Source organism: Phyllostomus hastatus, unplaced genomic scaffold (genome assembly GCF_019186645.2).
Source record: "Phyllostomus hastatus isolate PE091 unplaced genomic scaffold, TTU_PhHast_1.1 phas_scaffold_501, whole genome shotgun sequence".
NCBI classification, from domain to species: Eukaryota; Metazoa; Chordata; class Mammalia; order Chiroptera; family Phyllostomidae; genus Phyllostomus; species Phyllostomus hastatus.
Window position 1 is genome coordinate 20,161,951 of NW_025334033.1, and position 21,887 is coordinate 20,183,837.

Genomic DNA, 21,887 nt, shown 5'->3' on the forward strand with positions numbered 1-21,887 from the left:
GCTTTGTCATTTGTGGATATTGTTTTCTAAATTTAACATTGTAACTATTTTAATGTTGGTGTGACCTCATGATGCAATGAACTTGGATCAATAGAAAAAAAGCACAGCAATGTATAATGAGGCAGAATATCATTAAGTGCCAAAATGGGTGGTAGGAATAAGAACACAGAAGTGGCTCCAAGTGGCAGTGAAGAGGGGAGACTGGAGTGACTGGGGAAGCCATGTAAAGATGGCAGAGCTTGGAAGGTGGGACTATTTGAATACATGGAAAGAAGCCAGTGAAAAAGAATGTTGATGAATGCATGAGAGAGAAATTTTATTATAGTTAATGGAGGCAGAATTTTTAAAGCCAAGAGTTACTTAGGGAATTTAAAATTTTCCCTCAAAGCAACAAGCTTTAAGAGGAGAAAAGTAAGCATGGCATCTGTATCTTGGGAAGCTCAGTCCTGCTACGTTATATAAAATGTAATAAAAGTGTATGAAAGCAAAGTGACCTCTTGGAATGTAACATAGACATCCACATATGACAAGATCCTAAACTAAAAGAGTAGAATGTTGAAGTAGAGAGTGCATCAAATTAGCTATGTAAAGAGTAATAGGCAAGATTTATTCTTTGCTTGGGATCAACAGATAAAGCAGAGGAAAAGTTCCATGAAGTTTTCAATGATTTGAGCTTGGATAGCAGAACGGTATGAACAAGGTTGGAAGTGGGGAAGTTGAAAACTGGAGGAGGTTTGAGAACACCAGAAGTTAATTTTGGGACCTGATTTGGTTAAACTGCCATTGAAATTTTGTTAGGGATTGTATTAAATCTGTAGACTGTTTTAGGTAATATTGACATTTTTACATATTAATTCTTCCTATTTATGAATGCATATCCTTCCATTTATTTGTCTTATCTTCAGTTTCTTTCATCAATGTCTTTTAGTTTTCAGTGTACAGATTTTTCACCTGATTAAATTTATCACTAAGTATTTTATTCTCTTTGATGCATTGTAAATGGGATTTTTAAAATATATATATTTTATTGATTATGCTATTATAGTTGTCCCCCGCTCCACCCTGCATTCCCCATCTTAGTTCATGTCCATGGGTCGTACGTATTAAGTTCTTTGGCTTCTCCATTTTCCATACTATTCTTAACCTCCCCCTGTCTATTTTCTACCTACCATTATGCTACTTATTCCCTGTAACTTTTTCCCCTCTCCCCTACCCCCGCCACTCCCCTGCTGATAATCCTCCATGTGATCTCCATTTCTGTAATTCTGCTCCTGTTCTAGTTGTTTGCTTAGTTGTTTTTTTTTTTATGTTTTGATCATTAATAGTTGTAAGTTTGGTGTCATTTTACTGTTCATAGTTTTGATCTTCTTCTTTTTCTTAGGTAAGTCCCTTTAACATTTCATATAATAAGGGCTTGGTGATGATGAACTCCTTTAACTTGACCTTATCTGGGAAGCACTTTACCTGCCTTCCATTCTAAATGACAGCTTTGCTGGATAGAGTCATCTTGGATGGAAGTCCTTGCTTTTCATGACTTAGAATACTTCTTTCCAGCCCCTTCTTGTCTGTAAGGTTTCTTTTGAGAAATCAGCTGATAGTCTTATGGGAACTCCTTTGTAGGTAACTGTCACTTTTCTCTTGCTGCTTTTAAGGTTCTTTCCTTCTCTTTAATCTTGGGTAATATAATTATGATGTGTCTTGGTGTCTGCTTCCTTGGGTCCAACTTCTTTGGGACTCTCTGAGCTTCCTGGACTTCCTGGAAGTCTATTTCCTTTGCCAGATTGGGGAAGTTCTCCTTCATTATTTTTTCAAGTATGTTTTCAATTTCTTGCTCTTCCTCTTCCCCTTCCAGTACCCCTATGATTCAGATGTTGGAACATTTAAAGTTGTCCTGGAGGTTCCTAAGCCTCTCCTCATTTTTTTTTGAATTCTTATTTCTTCATTCTGTTTTGGTTGTTTATTTCTTCCTCCACTACTCACAAGCAAATTCGGCCCTTCTGGTGCTGATTCCTGGGGTGGGTGGGTTTCTGCATGTTCTAGAACCCTGTGGATCTCTCCAATGAACTCTCCTGTGAAGCTGGGAGTTTCTCTCACCACCTCAACCCTCACAGGTTTTTTCAATCAGAAGTTTTGAGGCTTTATTTCACTGCAGTGGAACACTGGGTTACATGGTCTGTCTCACTCCCTAGTTGTTCCTTCTGGTTTATCTGCATCAAATGTTGGGCTTCCCGGTCCACCAGCCACCACCTTGCTTTGAGTCCTCTCCAATCGGGCTGCCCATCTCCTCCCCTCCTACCTGTCTGGATGAATGTTTCCTCTTTAACTACTTGGTTGTCAGACTTCCATACAGTTCAACTTTCTGTCAGTTCTGGTTGTTTTTTGTTTTTAAATTTGTTGTTGTCCTTCTTTTGGTTGTGCGAGGAAGCACGCCATATCTACCTACACCTCCATCTTGGCTGAAAGTCCTCAAGATTGTTTTCTTAATTTCTCTTTCTGTGAGTTTGTTGTTAGTACGTAGAAAGATGACTAATTTTTATATACAGACTTCGTACTCTGCAACTTTACTGAATTTTTTTATTAGTTCTAACAATTTTTTTGGAGGAGCCTCTAGGGTTTTCTATATATAAAATCATGTCATCCACAACTATGACAGCTTTACTTTGTCCTTTCCAATTTGGATGCTTCTTATTTCTTTTTACTGCTTCATTGCTCCAGGACTTTCAATATCATGTTGGATCAAAGTAGCTAGAATAAGCTTCCTTGTCTTGTTCCTGATCTTAAGGGAAAAGCTTTAAACTTTTCAGCATTAAGTAGAATGTTTTCTTCATTTCTCTTTCTGATAGCTTGTTATTGGTATATAAACATGCAATCAATTTCTGAATACTAATTATGTATCCTGCCACTTTGCTGAATTCATTCACTAGTCTTAATAGATTTTTTTGTAGAAGCCTGAAGGTTCTCTATATAGATTATGTCACCTGAAAATAGTAACAGTTTTATTTCTTACTTTCTAATTTGTGTGCCTCTTATTTCTTTTTTCTGCATAAATAAAGAAAACATTTAACATTTCTATGTTAAATAAAAGTGGGCATCCTTGTTCTGTTTCTGACCTTAAGGAAAATCTTTCAGCTTTTCACCATTAAGTATGATCTTAGCGGCAGACTTGTCTTATATAGCCTTTTTTATTTTAATATAAGGACTCATTTATTTTTATTTGTTTTATTTTTAAAGAGTTGACTCTTTTTTATTATGTGCTTGTTTCAGGTGTATGGCTTAGTGGTCAGACAATCCTACACTTCACATAGTGTTCCCCTCAATATTTCTAGTACTCCAACTGGTGCCATACACAAGTTATCACAATATTATTGACTATATTTCCTATGCTTTACTTACTTTCCCATGACTATTTTGTAACTACCAATTTGTGCTTCTTAGTACCTTATATGGCCTTTACTATGTTGAGGTATCCTCTGTCTATACAGACTCTGTTGAGAGTTTTTATCATAAATGGATGTTGAATTTTACCCAATGCTTTTTATATATCTATTGACATGATCATATGATTTTTATCCCTTATTTTTTCATTGTTGTTCTACTACAGTTATCCCAATTTTCCTCTTCCCCTTTCTCTGCTCTCCCCTTGCCCCCATCCCTGGCTCCCACAGTCTATCCTTTACTATTTTAATGTGGTGCATCACATTGATCATTTGCAGACATTTAACTATCTTTGCATGCCTGGAATAAATCCCACTTAATTGTGTATATTAACCTCTCAATGTATTATTTAATTTGATTTGTTAATATTTTGTTGAATATTTCTGCATATATATCCATCAGAAATTTTGGTCTGTAATATACTCTCTTTTTTTTTTTCATCTTTGTCTGATTTTTGTATCAGGGTAATGCTGACCTCACAAAATAAGGTTGGAAGCATTGCCTCCTCGGTTTTTGGGAAGAGTTTAAGCAGTACAGGTCTTAAGCCTCATTTAAATGTCTGGTAAAATGTCTGGTAGAAGTCCAGGACCAAATGGCTTCACTGCCATTTAGGGGGTGGAGGATGGGGTTTGTTACTTATTCAATCTCCTTACTAGTAATTGGTCTATTCAGATTTTATTTCATGATTCAGTCTTGGAAGATTGTATATTTCTAGTAATTTATCCATTTCCTCTAGGTTGTCCAATTTGTTGGCTTATAATTGTTCATAGTAGTTTCTTGTGATGTTTTGTATTTCTTTGGTATCAGTTGTCATTGTTCCTTTCATTTCTGATTTTACTTATTTGAACCCTGTCTTTTTTCTTTTTATTCCTATTTGCATGAAACATATTTTTACAACCCTTCATTTTCAGTCTGTGAGTGATGTGAGTCTCTTGTAGGCAGCATATAGATGAATTTTGTTTTTTATCCATTCAGCCACTCTATGTTTTTTCATTGGATTATTACTCCATATACATTTAAAGTAATTATTGATGGATATGAACTTATTGCCATTTTGTTCATTATTTTCTGGCTGTTTTGTAGTTTTTCTCTGTTCTTTTCTTTTTCTCTTGCTTTCTTGTAGTTTGATGACTTTCTATAATGTTACACATAGGCTCCTTTCTCATTACCTTTTGTGCAACTCTTATAGGTTTTTGCCTTTTGCCTACCATGAAGGTCATGTATACTGGTATATGTGCATATGCATGTATACATATACATATACATATATGTATATCCTAGTCCAAGTTGATAGCAGATTATGTTTAGAAGTACTCCAAAACTCTGCAGTTGTATTCCTCCAGCCCACACTTTACATTTCTGATGTCACACTTTACATCTTTAGTTCTGTGTATCCCTTAACTAATTATTGTAGTTATACTTATTTTTACTATTTTAGTCTTTTCACCATCATTGTAGCTTTATAGGTGAGTACTCCATATTGTTTATTATGTGTCTTTATCAATGAGATTTTTACTTTCATATGATTTATTCTTACTAGTTAGAGTAACTAACTAGTAAGTTACTCTATAATAAATTCTTACTTTATTTTCAGCTTAAAGAAGTCTTTAACATTTCTTATAATGCCAGTTCATGGTAATAAACATCTTTAGCTTTTGCTTGATTGGAAAACTCTTTATCTCTCACTAATTCTAAATGTTTGACAGCTGGAAGAGGGGACAGAGGTTGGGGTCTGGTTGAAGAAGGTGAAGGGATTAAGCAAAACAAAGAAACCCATAGACACAGACAGCAGTACAGTGATTCCCAGAGGGAAAAGGGGGGTGGGAAAGTTAGAAGAGGGTAAATGGGTGTAAATGGTGATAGAAGCAGACTTGACTAGGGGTAGAGCAAACACAATACAATATACAAATGGCATATTATAGATTTGTACACCTGAAACCTGTATAGTTTTATTAACCAATGTCACCCCACTGAATTCAATAAAAAGTTTTAAAACTGGCAAAAAAAAGATGTGAATGTTGGCCTCGCTAGATAAAGCATTCTTGGTAGAAAGTTGTTTTGTTTGTTTTATCTCTTTAGTTACTTCTGGCTTGCAGTTTCATTTTTTTTTAATCTTCACCTGAGGATGTATTTATTGACTTTAGAGATAGAGGAAGAGAGAGACAGACAGACAGACATCAGTATGAGAGAGAAGCATCAATTGGTTGACTCCCATATGTGCCCTGAATGGAGATCAAACTCACAATTTTGTGGTGTGTGGAACAATGCTCCAACCAGCTGAGCCACCTAGCCAGGGATGGCTTGCAAAGTTAGTGCTAAGAAATCTGTTGCAGGCTTATGGGTGCTTCCTTTTATGTAATAAGTTGTTTTTCTCTTGTTGCTTTTAAGATTCTCTCTTTATCTTAAAATTTTTTAATTATAATGTGTTTTGGTGTAGGTCACTTTGTTTTATCTTATTTGGAATTCTCTGAGCTTCCTAGATCTGAATGTCTCTTTCATTTCCCAGGTTAAAGAAGTTTCCAGCCATTACTTTTTTCAAATAAGGTCTCTGTACCTTTTTTCTCTCTTCTCCTCTAAGAACCCTATCATGTAAATGTTATTTCATTTGATGTTAACTGATAGATCACTTAAGCTATCTTCACTTTTTTAATTTCTTTTTCTGCTCTGATGAGTTTCTCCTGTCTGCTAGATCATTAGTTTTTTCTTTGGCTTTAGCCTGCTGTTAAATTCCTCCAGTGTATTTTTTAGTTCAGTTATTGTATTTACATCTATGACTATATCATATATTCCTGACACCATGAAAAAAATCACTGTGCCTTTCCCAGTCAGTACTTCCAAGGAACAATTAATCTCACCTCTAAAACCATAGATTAGCTTTTTCCTGTTCTTCAAATTGATATAAATACAATTGTATTGTATGTATTCTTTGTTTTTAAATTTTAAAATTCCCATTTCTCTCTCCCCACCCTTTACCTAAGCAACCATCAGCTTGTTCTCTATGTTTATGAGTCTGTTTCTATTTTGTTTTGTTAATTCATTTATTTAGATGTTTTAGATTCTACATGTAACTAAGATCATACCTTATTTTTCTGTCTTATTTCACTTATTATGTTTTCTAGGTCCATCCATGTTGTAACAACTGTCAGGATTTCATTCTTTTGTATTGCTTAATAATATTCCATTCTACATAATGTGATATGTAAAACCATTATTTATTAATTTTCTGTCTGGATAACTCATCCATTGATGTTAGTGGGGTATTAAAAATCCCTTATTATTATTATTGTATTACTGTGGATTTCTCTCTTATGTCCATTAATGATTGCTTTATCTACTTACCTATATTGGGTATGTAGACATTATGATTGTTATATTCTCTTCTTGGTTGGCTCCTGTATAATTATTTAATATGACTTTTTGTCTTTTTTTTACACTTTTGTTTTAAAGTCTATTTTGTCTGATATAAGTATTACTAGACCAGCTTTCTTTTTATTTCTATTTGCATGGAATTTCTTTTTCCATTCTTTCACTTTCAGTCTATTTCATGTCTTTTCCTCTAAAGTGAGTCTCTTGTAAACAGCATATAGGTGGGTCATGTTTTTTAATCCATTCAGCCACCCTATGTCTTTTTATTGGAGCATTTAATCCATTTACATTTAAAGTAGTTATTAACAAGTATGTACTTATTGTCACGTTATTTTTTAGGTTGTTTCTATAGTCCTTTGTTCCTTTCTCTTTGTTCTTTTCATACCATTTGTAGGTTTTTGAAGTTTATGTATTTCGTTCTTTTTCTATGCAGTCTATTTTATACTGATAGACATTTAAGTTCCAGTAAATTCTACAGGGCCTACAATTTTATTCTCCCCTCTGAGCTTTGTGTTATAGATGTCAAATTTTAAATATTTTTGTGTTGTATATCTCCTAATTATTGTAGTTTGAGTTGAGTTAGATTTTTTTAAACCTTTATAGTAGCTTTTTAAATGTCTGATTTTCTTTATTTACTTAATATTTGGCTTCACCCATGAGATTTTTTCCATTTATGATGTTTTCTTATTTCTGGTAATGGCTTTTTCTTTTCTACTTAACAAAGATTTTTTTTACATTTCTTGTAAGCTTAATGGTGATGTGAAGTCCTTTAATTTTTGCTTGTCTTGGAAACTTCATTTCTCCTTTAATTCTGAATGATAAACATTCTGGTGAATTATTTTAGATCATACATTTCTTTCCTTCCATGCTTTTACAGGTGTTCTGCCACTTGTTCCAGGCCTGTAAAGTTGCCAATGAGAAATCAGCTGATAGCATTAAAGGGTTTCTTTTGTATGTAATTTGTTTTTCTCTCACTTTCTTCCAGATTGTCTCTTTATCTTTAACTTTTGCCATTTTAACTACAAGAAGTCTTGGTGTCTTCAGGGTCATCTTGTTTGGAGCACTCTGTGTTTCCTGGACCTAGATGTCTGTTTCCTTTCCCAGGTTAAAAAAGTTTCCTGCCATTATTTTATTGAATAAAATTTCCATTCCTTTCCCTCTTTCCTGTACTTCTGATAGTCTTATAATACAAATGTTTGAGTGCTTGATCTTATACCACAGGTCCTTTAACCATTCCCCCTTCTTTATTATTATTTTTTTTATTTTTGCTGCTCTAATAAGTTGATTTCCACTAGTCTGTATTCCAAGTTTAATCTGTTTTTCTATGTTAGTTAATCTACTTTTGATTCCTTCTAATGCATTTTTCATTTCAGTTATTTTATTCTTCATGTCTGCTTGTTTCTTTCTTGTACTTTCTAACTCTTTCTTGAAGTTCTCCCTAAATTTCTGTATTCTATTCTCAAGTTTCTTAAATATTCTTATAACTGGTTCTTTGAATTCTTTATCAGGAAAATTGCTTATTTCCAATTCCTTAGTTGTTTTTTTCCCCCTGAGGATTTTTCTTCCTTCGCTTGAGAGATAGTCTTCTGTCTTTTCATTTGGTTTGACTTTCTATGTTTGTTTATATTAGTTAGACAAAGAGCTCTCTCTTCCAGTTTTGGAAGAGCCTTATATGTAAGTAAGTTCTGTGTAGTCTGGTTTAGGCAGGCCCAATAGAAGCCAAATGGGTGCTTTAAGCACCTGGGGAACTGGCCTACCAAGCCAGAGAAGCACCAGATGGGCAGGCCAAGTCTGTATAGTAATTTATGCCCTGTTGACCCTGACTGCTCTCTTTGTTCAGGTCAAAATTGGCTGAGGCATGTGTCCAAGCACATGCTGCAGTAGTCCTGCAGGTAGGCCAGCACACCTGGATAGAGCTCCCACCCAGCCTGTGGAGGTGGGGGAAGATGTAATCAATGGTGCTCACCTCCCCCTGGGACCCCAGAGAACTCCCACTGTCCCTGTAGAGTTCCTTGGAGTAGGGCTACTTGGTAGAAATGGCTCCCGCCAATACCTACATCCTTGGAAAGAACCTCAAAAGATTCCTGTCCTTCTGGAAGAAGCTTTAAGGTTAGCAAATAAATCTTTTTCACCTATGATCTAGGTTCTTTTCAAACTGTTGCTTTTGTGCTGAGTCCCAGGTAAATGAGTTTGTGTGTGAGCCCTTGAGGAGGAGAATCTATGTTTTCTACAGTCCTATGGTTCTCCTGGAGGTAAGTTCCATTGGCCTATTGGTCTTTAGGGTCAGATGTTTGGGGGACTTGTCTTTCTAGTGCAAGCCCAGAGGTTTGGAGTGCCTGATATAGGGGACACCTTGCTCCTCGGGAAGTAGGAAGTTCTGGGGTTTTGTTTGTTTGTTTTTGTTTGGTGGTTTGGCATGGGTTTTTGTTTAGTTTTTTTCTCTGCCTTTCCTATGTACCTTAATGTGGCCCTTTTATCCTCTGTTGTATGTGAACTAAACAGATGCAGTGACCAATCACCAACAGACTTTGAAAGAAGTGATGTTATTGGTAACTGATGATGCATCTCTGCCATCTACATAGTGATTTGTGGACTAAAATACTAGCAGCAAAGTGTTTACTTTTTGTGATGATAGACATTTAATGTACCATGATAACTGAAATTTGAACATCTGACTGGGAGGCAGGCATTACTGAACTAAACTGCGGGAACTGGAATACAGGCATAACAGCACCGTGCAAAGTAAGGACTGCCTGCATATATAATCAATCAATAAATATAAATCGGGCATTCAATATATGTCAAAAGAATATTACAAGTTTATTGTATGAACTAGTGATAAGAAGTGTGGATTATTGATATTAAGAGAGGTTTTCTGCTTTTATGGAATGTAGTGAGGAAGAAATAATCTGTATAATTAAATGCAAAATAAGGCATAGCATGGTGCTAGGGGGTGGTATAAACTCCAAGCCACAAAAGCACAAACCTGGCATTCTAAAGGGATAATTATGGATAGCATGGCTATTAAGCAGTAAGTGCAATAATGATAAACCCTTTGAAACTAGTTGTTTCTACTCTATTACTTTCCTAATTCCACATTTTTAGGGTATGCCACACTAAGCAGTCAGTTCTCAAGACTATGTTTGACTTGATTGGGCAGTGAATTTCACACTTTGTGTTAGAAAAGATGTGCATTTTGAGAGTCTAGTAAATGTTTCCACTCAGCAGGTTTCACCAAAGTGTTCTGACACTGCTGAGCACATCAGTGCAATTTTTAATGTTTTTTTTCTTCACAGTGCAACTCTTTAGAAACTCTGTCCATATCTCTTTAGAATACACACACAGGATGTAGAAGTGGAAGACTACAAAGAAGCATTTTGTGAAAGGGGAGAGAAAACTTGCATCTGTGCATTTAAAGAGGACCTTCTAAAAGGTTTTAGGCACGTTCCTTTAGCAGTTAGTTGTTTAAAACAACATACGATTTTTTCTCCATAACTGACACCAAACAGAAACTCACATATTTTCCCAATTAGAATGTCATATTTTCTACCATAGAAATCTCTCAAATTCTATAACAACACAGCTAAAGCCTTTAAGTTGCCTTAACCATTAGAAACTCAGCTGAAGAAATGACAACTGGTGTGTGCTTTGCTGGAGGCTTTTCTCATTTAAAAGTATATAAAGAACTAGCTTGACCATCATTTTTTAATGTTTACACTAGCAGAAACCAGCTATTGCTACACTAGTGCTTGTAATAATACATTCAAATCACCCATGAAAGTTTCAACTACAAACCCAGACACTAAGCAGTTTCTGTATCTTAGTATAACACCAGAGGCAATTATGCAAACTGGATGCATTTTCAGGGATGCTGAGAAGCCTTTTCTCATAAACTGTGACTTCAGAAATAATGAAACAAATAAACAGAGACCTTTATTAATTGAGAAAAGTCATTTTACCAGATTATTGGTTAATGAAAGTTTTTAAGGGAGGGAAACAGTTTTTGCTTTTAAATAGTTGAGAGCTCTAAAAATCTGCCATCACTATTCTATTGGACTAGAAGAGTCTTGGGGAACAAAGGAGGAATTTTGAATTTGTTAGGAAAAACTCCAGTCACTCCAGGGTTTTCTAATCACACTCTTTGATCTAAATAACCACAACATCCATAGATTTTTAAATACTTTTTATATGTGGGCATTACACATGAATATTGAAGGAATTTAATAACTTTGATAATTTATTATAATAAACTTGGATCCATTTGCTAGACAGCTATTATATATGCTTTATAACAGCTGTTATATAAGAAGGCACAAAATATTCTACATTTTTAAAAAGTATCTATTTTTATTCTCACCACAATGCTACCAGGTAGGTGCTGTAACAATAAAGAAATGAAAGTTCAGAGTTTTAATTATCTCTTAATAAGTGACTGAGACCATATTCAAAATCAAAGCAGTTCAATTCCATTGCTAGGGTTTTTATACTATATTGAGTAATATTGAGGAAATCAAGAACATAATTGCAGATTATGTATAGAATTTCGTAAAATAAAAGGTATTTGGACAAGGCTTCATAGGCTAATGGACAAAGAAGCTTCTGAATGTGTGGTTTGTCTTAGTGAAAATATGAAATAAGTTTTGAAGAATCAGGCTAAAGATAACAGCATGGACCAGCAGTGCAGATGAAGTAACAAGTAATCAGAAGCATCCTAGTAAAGGGCTGGATTTTAGGAATTGATTCATAGTATAATGAGATGCAAATATTAGGCTTCTTGGAACAGAGTGGAGCAACCCATATTTTATACAAATGAAAGGATTTTTTTCCTAAAAATAAATCTGACTATGCCACTCATTGCCAAAAACTTAGACTTTTCAGCAGCACTAGGATAATGCCTAGAGATTTTTAAATGGTATTCAAGGTACCATCATTTTCTCTAAGGTTTACTCTTTGCTACTCCCTCATCTATGCTCCATCCACACTGAAGGACATGCAGTTTTCAGTATTCTGTTTTATGCATCCACACGTGTGCCCCGGCTGTTTCTTCTGCATCCTTTGTTTAAAACATGAATTCTAACTCAGTTCTCAAGATCCTCCTTAAGCATGTTCTCCTTTCTGAAATCTATAGTGATAGAAGTAGTATCTATATTTTATACTTCCCCTCAAATGACAGATTGTTTCACAAAACCTATGAGCATTGGGAAAATTCTAGAAGCATTTCCATTCAAGTTATGAGCAAATCAAAGATGTCCCAGGTCCCAGCAGAAACCAAATGGCAACACTCGAATTAAGGTTTTTTGATAAGGATTTAACAAGAAACATATTCAAAGGAATAGAGAGGTTAGAAAAAAAGACAGAAGGAATAGTGAACAGCCTCCCTTAAGCAACAGCAGTGAGGGGAAGCAAAAGCTACTAGACCATAAGAGACACTGTCACCTAGGCAGAAACCCACTTTCTGCTGCCCAGACTCCTCCCTCACTGATACCACTATCCAGGCCCATACCAGATTAGTGGCTTGCACTATGAGAAAGATATTCCAGTTTTTAAAACTTCATCCTGTTAACATTAAATCTGTAATCACTTCCTGGATGCACAGGGCCCTTCTCTTTCCATAAGCAGGCAAAATGGTGAGTGTAAGCAGTAGGAGGAGGAAGAAGAGGTCATGGGCTTCTCTCATGTGAACTTTTCCTGTTCCTTCTGGTGGAGGTTTCCCTGGTGTTGAGAAGGAAGAAAAGAGAGGAAAAAGGCAAATGACTCTTCATTTAATTGTCAGTGGTGACCATTAGTGGCATTATTTAAGGGTCATTGGGTATTGTTAAGGCTCTTCCAGTTTATTGTCTTTGGGGGAAGTAGAAGCTTGTAAAGCTGCTAGTGTGCGACTCATTTCCAAATGGCAACTTGGAACATCAATGGACTCTTCCAAGGCGCAGCACTTGGCCACTTATTCCTGCTGCACTTCAGCTGGTGCTGGCATGCTCCATGTCTCTGAGGTGCCTGCCTCTTTGCCCCATCTGTCACAATGCCTGACAAGACCACAGTCCATGATCACATCTTCCCTCTCTTGTCCCCACTTCTGGCACTTTTTTTTTATTTTTATTTAATTTTTCAATTTTTGTATTGTTGTTCCAGTACAGTTGTCTCCATCCCCCCTGCCAACCCCAGCCATCCACACCTCCCTCCCCTGACCCCACTCCACTTGGTTTTATCCACGTGTCCTTTATAGTTGTTCCTGAAAATCCTTTCCTCTTATCCCCCAATTATCCCCTCCCACCTCCCTCTGGTTACTGTCAATGTGTTCTTAATTGCATTGTCTCTGGTTATATTTTGCTTGTTTGCTTGTTCTGTTGATTAGGTTCCATTTATAGGTGAGATCATATGGTATTTGTCTTGCATTGCCTAGCTTATTTCACTTAGCATAACATTCTCCGGATGTATCCATGTTGTCACAAAACCCACCTCTGGCCCTTCAAGCCCATTTAGAAATCGTCCCCCACACTTCTCAGCAGTCATAAATTTTAGGAGGCAGTCCCAGCACACTCTGTGGCTAGTTGTCCCCCACTTGGCCATGCTCAGGTCATATTGTCTAAGTAAGTGGCTAATTCAAAAATGAAATGCCCGTTTTGCTGGCACTTCCAGAGTGTAGGAGTATTTCTTTTGGAGTTTTCTTTTCTTCACCTCAAAAAAAGGGAACATTTCCCCTCTTCCCTTCCTCAGGTGCAAAGACTAGCCCCTTCATTGATGCTCAGAGTGACCACTTTCTATCTTTCAATCATTTTACTATCCAGTGGCCGGGTTGGAGGGAGAGAGATCTTTGTAGTGAACTGGCTCTTCTCAGCAGATCCTACTGAGAGGTTCAGGCCCAAATCCAGTGATCCTCTGAGGTTAAAAATGAAAAGTCTCTTGGAACCTTCTGTTTTCAGATTTTGTCATTAGCCATTTTAGAAAAGTATGACTCTTGTTAACGTCATATGTTGCATATAAAAGTATAATTGTTAAAATCTCTTTCAGGCAAAATTAAAATTCTAAACTGACAAATTTTACTTCTAGAAATTATACTATAGATAAATGTGTAAATATAAAACTAATTTTTCATTATAGTTCATTCATAATAGCAAGAGATTGGAAACAACTGAAGTATGGTTAAATTACTGTATAGTCATATAATGGAATAAAGGCCAGATGTTATTTTAAATGTTTTAAATATTTTACTGTTTTAAGTACTTGTAAAAAGATCCGTAATTTATTTTTAAGCAAATACTCATTGAACATTTACTTTGTAGTCAGTACTGTGATATTCCAGACTGTGTTAAAGAATGAGGGAGATCTTTATATATACTGAAATGGAATAATCTTCATAATATATTTTTAGGTAAAAAAACTAAGGTAAGGTAAAGGATAGTTAATGTTCTTCTGATTGTGGGAAAAATGTATATGTTCATAGATGATACATTAGTAGATATGTGTGTATGTTTATTCATTTATGTATAAACAAACACTAAGGGATTGGTGTTATTTTCCTTACTTTACAAGTGAGAACATGGAGACTTGAGAACAGCAAATTCTTATCACAGAATCAGCAGTGGCATAACTATGATTTGTTTGGGGTTTTCTTTGTTTGTTTGTTTGTTTGTAACGTGAAAGGTGTTTTTAAATGTTTTTTTTCAATATTTCATTGTTTCTGCTATTACCGTTGTCCCAATTTTTCTCCCTTTGCCCCCTCCACCCAGCCCAACCCCCACTACCTCAGGCACCATAGCTCATGTCCATGGGTCATGCATATACTGATACATATACTGTTCCTTGACTAATCCCTTCACTTCCTTCTAACAGTCCCTCCTCCCCTCTTACAGCTGTCAGTCTGTTTCATGTTCCTATGACTCTGATTCTACTTTTTGCTTTTTAGCTTATTTTGTTCATTTGATTCCACTTATGAGATCATATGGTAATTGTCTTTCACTAAGTGGCTTATAACATAACTATAATTTTGATTCAAGTTTATCTGACCCCAAATCATAGGTACTTTCCAATACAACATGCTTTACAAGATTAACTTTTACCAGGGTAGAAATGACTACTTTTTATGCCATCAGTAGACCTTATAAATATATCATGGAATTATCACACTGTATTATAGCAATATGTTTATATGTTGGTCTCTCCTGGCCTACTGTGAGCTTCACAAGGACAGGTGCTCTAGAGAGCCTTCTTCATGCCCACAGTGCTCTGCTATGACACATCATAGCAAAACTCTTGACAAAGGAATGGTAGGCAATGATGAATCTTTGTACATAAGCAATGGATAGAGCTTTATTAAGTGCCTAGAAAGGCAACTGCAAGTTCTTTTAACAATAATAACACAGTTTCTGAGGACCATATGAAATTTTAAATCAATGGGCAAAATAGGATTGTGTCCAACTCTCAAACCTGTACAGCAAATTTAATTTAGTGAACATTTGTCAATATCTATTATGTGCTGTTAGTGAAAAGAACCACTTATTTCCAGGAAGGGACACTTTAAAGTCCCTTATGCAGAGAACGTACATGTCCATTACTAAGTAGCCTGAAAGTTTGGGCAGTAAACTTCTGCTTATTTTCAGGTCGTTCCTCCAAAGATTCAGTGGGTCAGATATCTGTCCACGTGGACATCACCACCACCCCAGGAACTGGAGAGCATAAAGTCACTGTGAAAGGTATACTTCGGGTCCAGATAGATCCAACAGCTCATTAGACTTCAATTTCTGCAAAAATAATATTAAGATATAATTTTTTCTTAGATCCATTTTTAAATATGTATATTAAATTATTTTAGGGCATGGTTAGTAATTTCTTCCTGAACCAGATTTTATTTAAAAACAAATAAATTGCAAAGATAACCTATATAATTTGACATATCTAAATGGTTTAAATGTATTGGTGATTACATTTCAAAACTATATATTGAGTATTTTCTCTGTGATTAATGCTATGATATATATTGAATATTAGTGCTGTGGTTGGCTCTATAACTTGTCAATCAAATTTTAAATGTTAAGTCAGTGTGTTCTAAATAGTCACATAATCTACCTTCTTTTTTTTCTGTGTGACTATGTGATTTCCAACAACTGGTTTGATTTTTTTTTTAATGAGTGTTTTAGTCTATTGGTTTTACATTGTAAAAACACCACCTGAATGCAGGGGTCATTTCAAAGATGAAGTTTAATGGTCAATGTTTTGCTCAACAGAACCATACTCTGTTTTTATATTAAAGGTTTAGTCATTTTAAATAATATTTACTTTAATTAAAACCATGGCCTTGTAATATATTTTTAAATCACATTACACACCTTTGTGTCATAAAAAATAACACTGCTATAGTCTATAATAGATTTGGAGCAATATAGGTAAGCATATAGGTAAATGTGCAGGCCTATACATGTCAGTATCCTAAAGTATTTTGTCACTGTATAGCAAATACCCAAAGTTTTATGAAACTTTTGCATTAGCAATTTTAGTTATAAGACAATTGCTTAAGGATATCTTCATTAAGGAATGAGCAAAGTATACATATGAAAAGATACATTTAAGAATTATTTATGATGCCTGAAATTAGGAAACAACTGTGTTTAACAATAGGGGATTGGTTCAATATAGAATGAAATATCCATATAGTGGAATATTTGCAGTTGGAAAATATATAGTGAATTAGAAAACTATCCATGATGAACTTAGAAAATACAGCTACTTAGAAGACTGTGATATATTATGGTCCCGTTCTTTATATAAAGTACTTTAATATTTTTATTATTCAATATTAAATATTGAAAGCATATACAATAAAATAGTATTATATTAAAATATTAAAATTATAAATTTTAAATTTTCTGTATATTTTCTTAATACTTCATGGTGAACATAATCATAATTTTAATATGAGAAACATGTTTTTACCTATACAAAAGGAATGATAATTTTTGTTAATGACAAATGTCATTTCAATTACACCTGACTTTTTGCCACTCCAATGCCACACAGCTAAGGGCTGATGGCCCTATCGAGTGTGCATTGCAGAGAGTTCATTGTTTTTCTTCAAGCATATTTTCTTGTCATTGGGGTTAGGACACTAGCAAATGCAAGTTATGGCTTCGTACATCATTTTTTAAAATAAATATTTATTCTAAAGACCAGAGAGAGGCAAAGATTCCACACAGTCATTTGCTAACCCTATGTGTCCCTTCTTTTTTTTGGTTTTTAGTGATGGCTATTAATAACCTAAACTGGCAGACCACTGCGATGTTCCGCCCCTTCGTGGAAGTTTGCATGCTGGGGCCCAACCTTGGAGACAAGAAGAGAAAACAGGGCACAAAGACAAAAAGCAACACCTGGTCACCCAAGTACAATGAAACGTTCCATTTGTAAGTCATGACCCAACTCATTTATCCAACCAGCCAATAGCCACTGTGAAACTAAACCTACTGAGGGATTCAGGGTAGGAATGGCACCGGGATTTGCTAAGGAAAGCAAAACCTTTATGTTTAAGTGTCCTTGTTCATCACTGATCTTGAGCAGATGAAGTAGGCTATGTTTTTCTTCTATTCACTCAGTATCTGTTCAATGTCTACCATGTGTCAGTCATTGTTATAAGCATTAAAGATATAAAGGGTCTGGCACAAATAACATCCCTTTTTTATTACAAAATCATAAGTATGTAATTCCATAACATAACAATATTATACTCAAGCACACCCTAAGATATTTTAGGTGAAATGTTCAAATTAAAACTATAAATTATTACACCGATGTAATTACTCTACCAACCACACTTAAGCAAGCATTCCTTCTGCTGGACCCTTGGGAATAGGATTTCTCATCTCTTATGGAAGTTATTTTCTAGAGATGAGGAACATATTATAAACAAAATTCCAAACAAAACAAAAATGCATCATGATAGCATTATGCAGAGAATTAAAGCAAGGCAGTGTAGTAGACTGATTATTTAGCTACTTAGATTGGGTATTCATGGAAGCCTCTCTGAGCATGTGACTTTGAAAGAGGAGCCTGAAAAACTTTTAAAAAAAAAGTCATGCAGAGAAGGGTGTTGAGAGCATTTCAAACCAAGCAAAATTGCTAGTGCAAGGAGACCCTACAGTAGGAGCCTGCCTGGTAATATTTAAGAAATATATAGTGGGCAAGAGAGTAAGATGAACTGAATTTGAAGAGGTGGTCAGGGTACAGGGCTTTGCAGACAGGGCAAAGGAGACCAGGTTGCATTCTCAGTCCAATAGAAGACCTTACATCCTTACATCCGATTTACATCCTTAAATGCCTGCTTGCTATAGAGGGAAATACTTACAGGGAGACCAGGCCAAATATGTAAAGGTAGGTTAGAAGGCTACTGCAATAGTCCAGGTAAGAGGTAATGGTGACTGACTAGAGGGAAACAGAGAAATAGAAGTAAGTAGTAGAAAGACTCTGGATATGTGTTGGAAGTAGATTCTATAGAACTTGCAGCGGACTGGAGGTAGAACATGAAAGAAAGAGTATGTAATTAGGTTCCCAAGAACATTAAATGTAGGATATTTCAAGATGGACCTATTTACAAAGGAATTTACAAAGATGTGAGAGTAGAGGGACAACAAGAAATAGTGATATAATCTGGGGCCAGTAGTAGCCAGGCTGTTGCTCCTGCCACACCTGAGGAAGGAGAGAATGAGCTATTACTAAGATTTGGGGAGTAAAAACTTCATGTGCAGTTGGTCACCTCAAAGGAGCAGTGCCCTTCCATGGAGGGAAATAGCCTACGTGAGGCAGCCGCACAGGCAAGGAGCCATCAAAGACTCTGACCTTACTGGAAGCCAGAACACAGAGAAACTCTATTGTCCTTGCAAGGAAAATAGATTCAGCTGGGGCAAATGGAAGTTATCTACACTGAATGAAATCAAGGATGCTCCGTAGGTTTGGGGGCAGTATCATTTGGATAGATACTGATTTACTGAGATGGGGGAGTAGAGATACGGAGATCAAAGATTTTGTTTCAAATCTATTGATTTGGAAATGTGTATTGGGAACCCAAGAGGAAATATCAAACAGATACAGATGTAATTAATTCCATAAATCTAGATGAGCTGATCTAGGCACAGATAGAGGGAGACTCAAGACCAAGCTCATGAAAGTCTGAGTCTGCAAAATGTTTGATTAGAAAAAGTCACTTGGAAAAGGAAGGAATGTGGAAGCTTGTTCTGAGGAATAGGTGTGCATTTATCAGAAAGTCAGGAATATCTGAGGATAAATTTAAAGTAAAGACAGGGAGAATTATTCTCCACATATCACCACTCAGCCTTCTGCATTATGCTCAGTTGTGCACTGACAAGTTGTCTTGGGTTATTAGTAGTAAAGGCCATCCTCAGCCCCACACTTGACAAGCTGGTTTCCATAAGAATTGGTATTGAGGCACCAGGCTCTACTGGAACTAATTTTCCCTGGACATTTGTATCCAATTTAGCATCTTGTAAATAGCATTTGATAGTCTGTGCAGTGTATTCCCCTGAGAAAAGGCTCCTGCCTATAACAGCATGTCCAAGGAGCCCGAGGTAAAGAAAAGAAGTTATAATAACTGATGTTGAAATGGCACAGAAATTCTTCCCAGACATACTCCTTCCCCTAGCTAGCTCCCATGATCCCTAGCAACCCTACCCTACCCCTATATCACAGGGGAAACCCTGCCTCCAATGATTAAGTACAACATAATATTCTAATTCCAGATTCTATTGATAGGCTTAACATCAAGGCAGTAAAGCACGTTTAGATGGATTTCCTATTCCTATCTAGGGAAGGAAGGAGTTTTAAAGTTAGATTGCACATAATATCTATGTAAAGGCAATGTAAGTAAAATTTAAAAAACATGCATCAGAAATAAAATACAATGATACTATTTGTCAATGTATTAGTCTGAGCAATTTATAACATTTTAACAGTATTTTTAGAACTGTATTGATCCCTAAGTAAAATAAAACTTTTTGCTTAAAATTCCTCATTTTAATCCACACAGCATTCTGAGTAATGAAAACCACCCAGGGGCCTATGAGCTTCATCTCTCAGTTAAAGATTACTGCTTTGCCCGAGAAGATCGAATTATCGGAATGACGGTGATTCAGCTACAGAACATAGCAGAAAAGGGAAGCTATGGGGCATGGTATCCCCTTTTGAAAAATGTCTCTATGGATGAAACTGGTTTGACTATTCTCAGAATACTCTCTCAGAGGACCAACGATGATGTAGCTAAAGAATTTGTAAGACTTAAATCCGAAACAAGATCTGCTGAAGAGAGTGCTTGAAAAGAATACCGAAGATTCCATCCTCCAGAATTCATAAACTATAATTGTTTGACTACTGCATGTGTGTGCAAATATATGGGAATGTTTATTTTACTACGTTTTGGTGTTTGCCAGTCCTCACATACAATGTCTACAAGGTATGTGGAAAACCTGTTGAACTTTTATACCATTTATGGTCTTTGGGAAATAAATGTTCCATGAAGTGCCAAAATCATGATGTAAAGGGAAACATTCAGAAGATCCTTTACAATGTTCATTTAATTTCATTAGTAATTTCTCAACCATAAGGCATACTGAAAAACAATTAGTCTTTTAGTTTGTCAATTAGTTGTTAAATTAGTTTATATTGCCCATGGATCAGAAAGGATTTGTTAAATTGTTTTATTTAGACTTACCTCATTGTAGATGTCTTACAAATACCCTTTTATAACATAATTAGAAATGCAGTCACCACTAGAGAGTATTTGTAATTTTATAGTTGCAGATATATTGTGAAGAGTTTTGCATACAAATTAAAATAGAAAAGGTGGGAAATATTTTATGCTGACCAGTTTCCAACCTTTCTGAAATAACACTGTGAAGAAATGCTATTAAAGCAAACTTATACAAAGCAAGGCTAAACAGAGTTTGTTAACAATGTTTGATATATTGACAAAACTTTGTTCTTCAAAACTGCCAAGGTCACATTACATTTGTTGAAAACGTAACTTGATGCATTTTCCATCCAGCATTATGTCTTGGCTTCATCAAACTTTATTCTTTAGAAAGTCATGCAATGGAAGGATTTTTTTTAAGTACCTATGATAAGTAACTAACTATACTTTGAGTGTTTTCCCTCTGACAGTTACTTAATTAACTGCTTAATTATTTAGTGCTATAATTAGTTAAATACTTTTTTCTTTTAAAAATATTCAGTGATTTGTACTGACTACAACATTACAATATAATGCACTGGAGCAAAAAGTCATGTCTTCATCTATTTAATGAAAATTGTAAAACAAAGTCTGAAGAAATTGCTTAAAATTTTGTAATTCGTTATTTATAAGACCAAGATACATCTAATGAAATAGGAAATGCAGCGTGGTGCATAACCAGGTTGGATTTTGAATATGAAATAGTTTGTGAATATTTGCATTTTCTGTATTTTTATGGTTTGACTTTTTAGAGTCTATCTAAATACTTGGCTGTGGAACAATTCCTTGAAATGTATGCTCATAACTGTTAGTGGACAACATAAACAAGCAGAAATACAAACTAGTTACAATGACTGTGTTTTGCAAACAAACTGGTCTGGTATGTTAAGAACAAAAATTAATATTATCATGATTCTTAAAACCATTCTACTACTGGTGTGAAAACACAGACCAGTGAAATCCACTAATTCATGTTAAATTGTTAGGCAATTGCTTTGTTAATGAATTATCCAAATGCATAGTACAATGTGATCCTCTGGCATATGCATTAAAAAATGGATGTATATTGAGCACATGCAACACCATATTGTATTTTCTGCCATCTAATTTAATTTATGCAACATCATTTCATTATTTAGGAATAAAAATTCCAAGTGTTTCCTTGTGTGTTTTTTGTTTTTTACTGGCTAGAACAATCTTTACATTGTTTGATTCTAATAGCTTATTAAAATTTGAAAAAAAATTTCCAGGAGTTGTATTCATGGGAAGAGCTACATATTACCAATCAATGACACTGAAAATAAGAACTGATGTATCTTACAATAAGTCTCTGAATACAGTTGAGCCTAGTGAGAAAACTCAA

The 21,887-nt window shown here is 35.3% G+C and overlaps 1 protein-coding gene across 5 annotated transcripts in view; it reads left to right on the forward strand.

Annotated features, from left to right (window-relative positions):
* UNC13C (unc-13 homolog C) overlaps positions 1–21,640 on the forward strand; it is a 505,027-nt gene extending 483,387 nt beyond the window's left edge. For all 5 annotated transcript variants that reach the window (XM_045822765.1, XM_045822762.1, XM_045822764.1 and 2 more), the window contains 3 exons: positions 15,399–15,491; positions 17,033–17,192; positions 19,826–21,640. In XM_045822765.1, coding sequence (XP_045678721.1) covers positions 15,399–15,491; positions 17,033–17,192; positions 19,826–20,111 — 539 coding nt within the window. In that variant the 3' untranslated portion in view covers positions 20,112–21,640. The remainder of the gene's footprint in view (positions 1–15,398; positions 15,492–17,032; positions 17,193–19,825) is intronic.
* Positions 21,641–21,887: the final 247 nt, after the last annotated feature.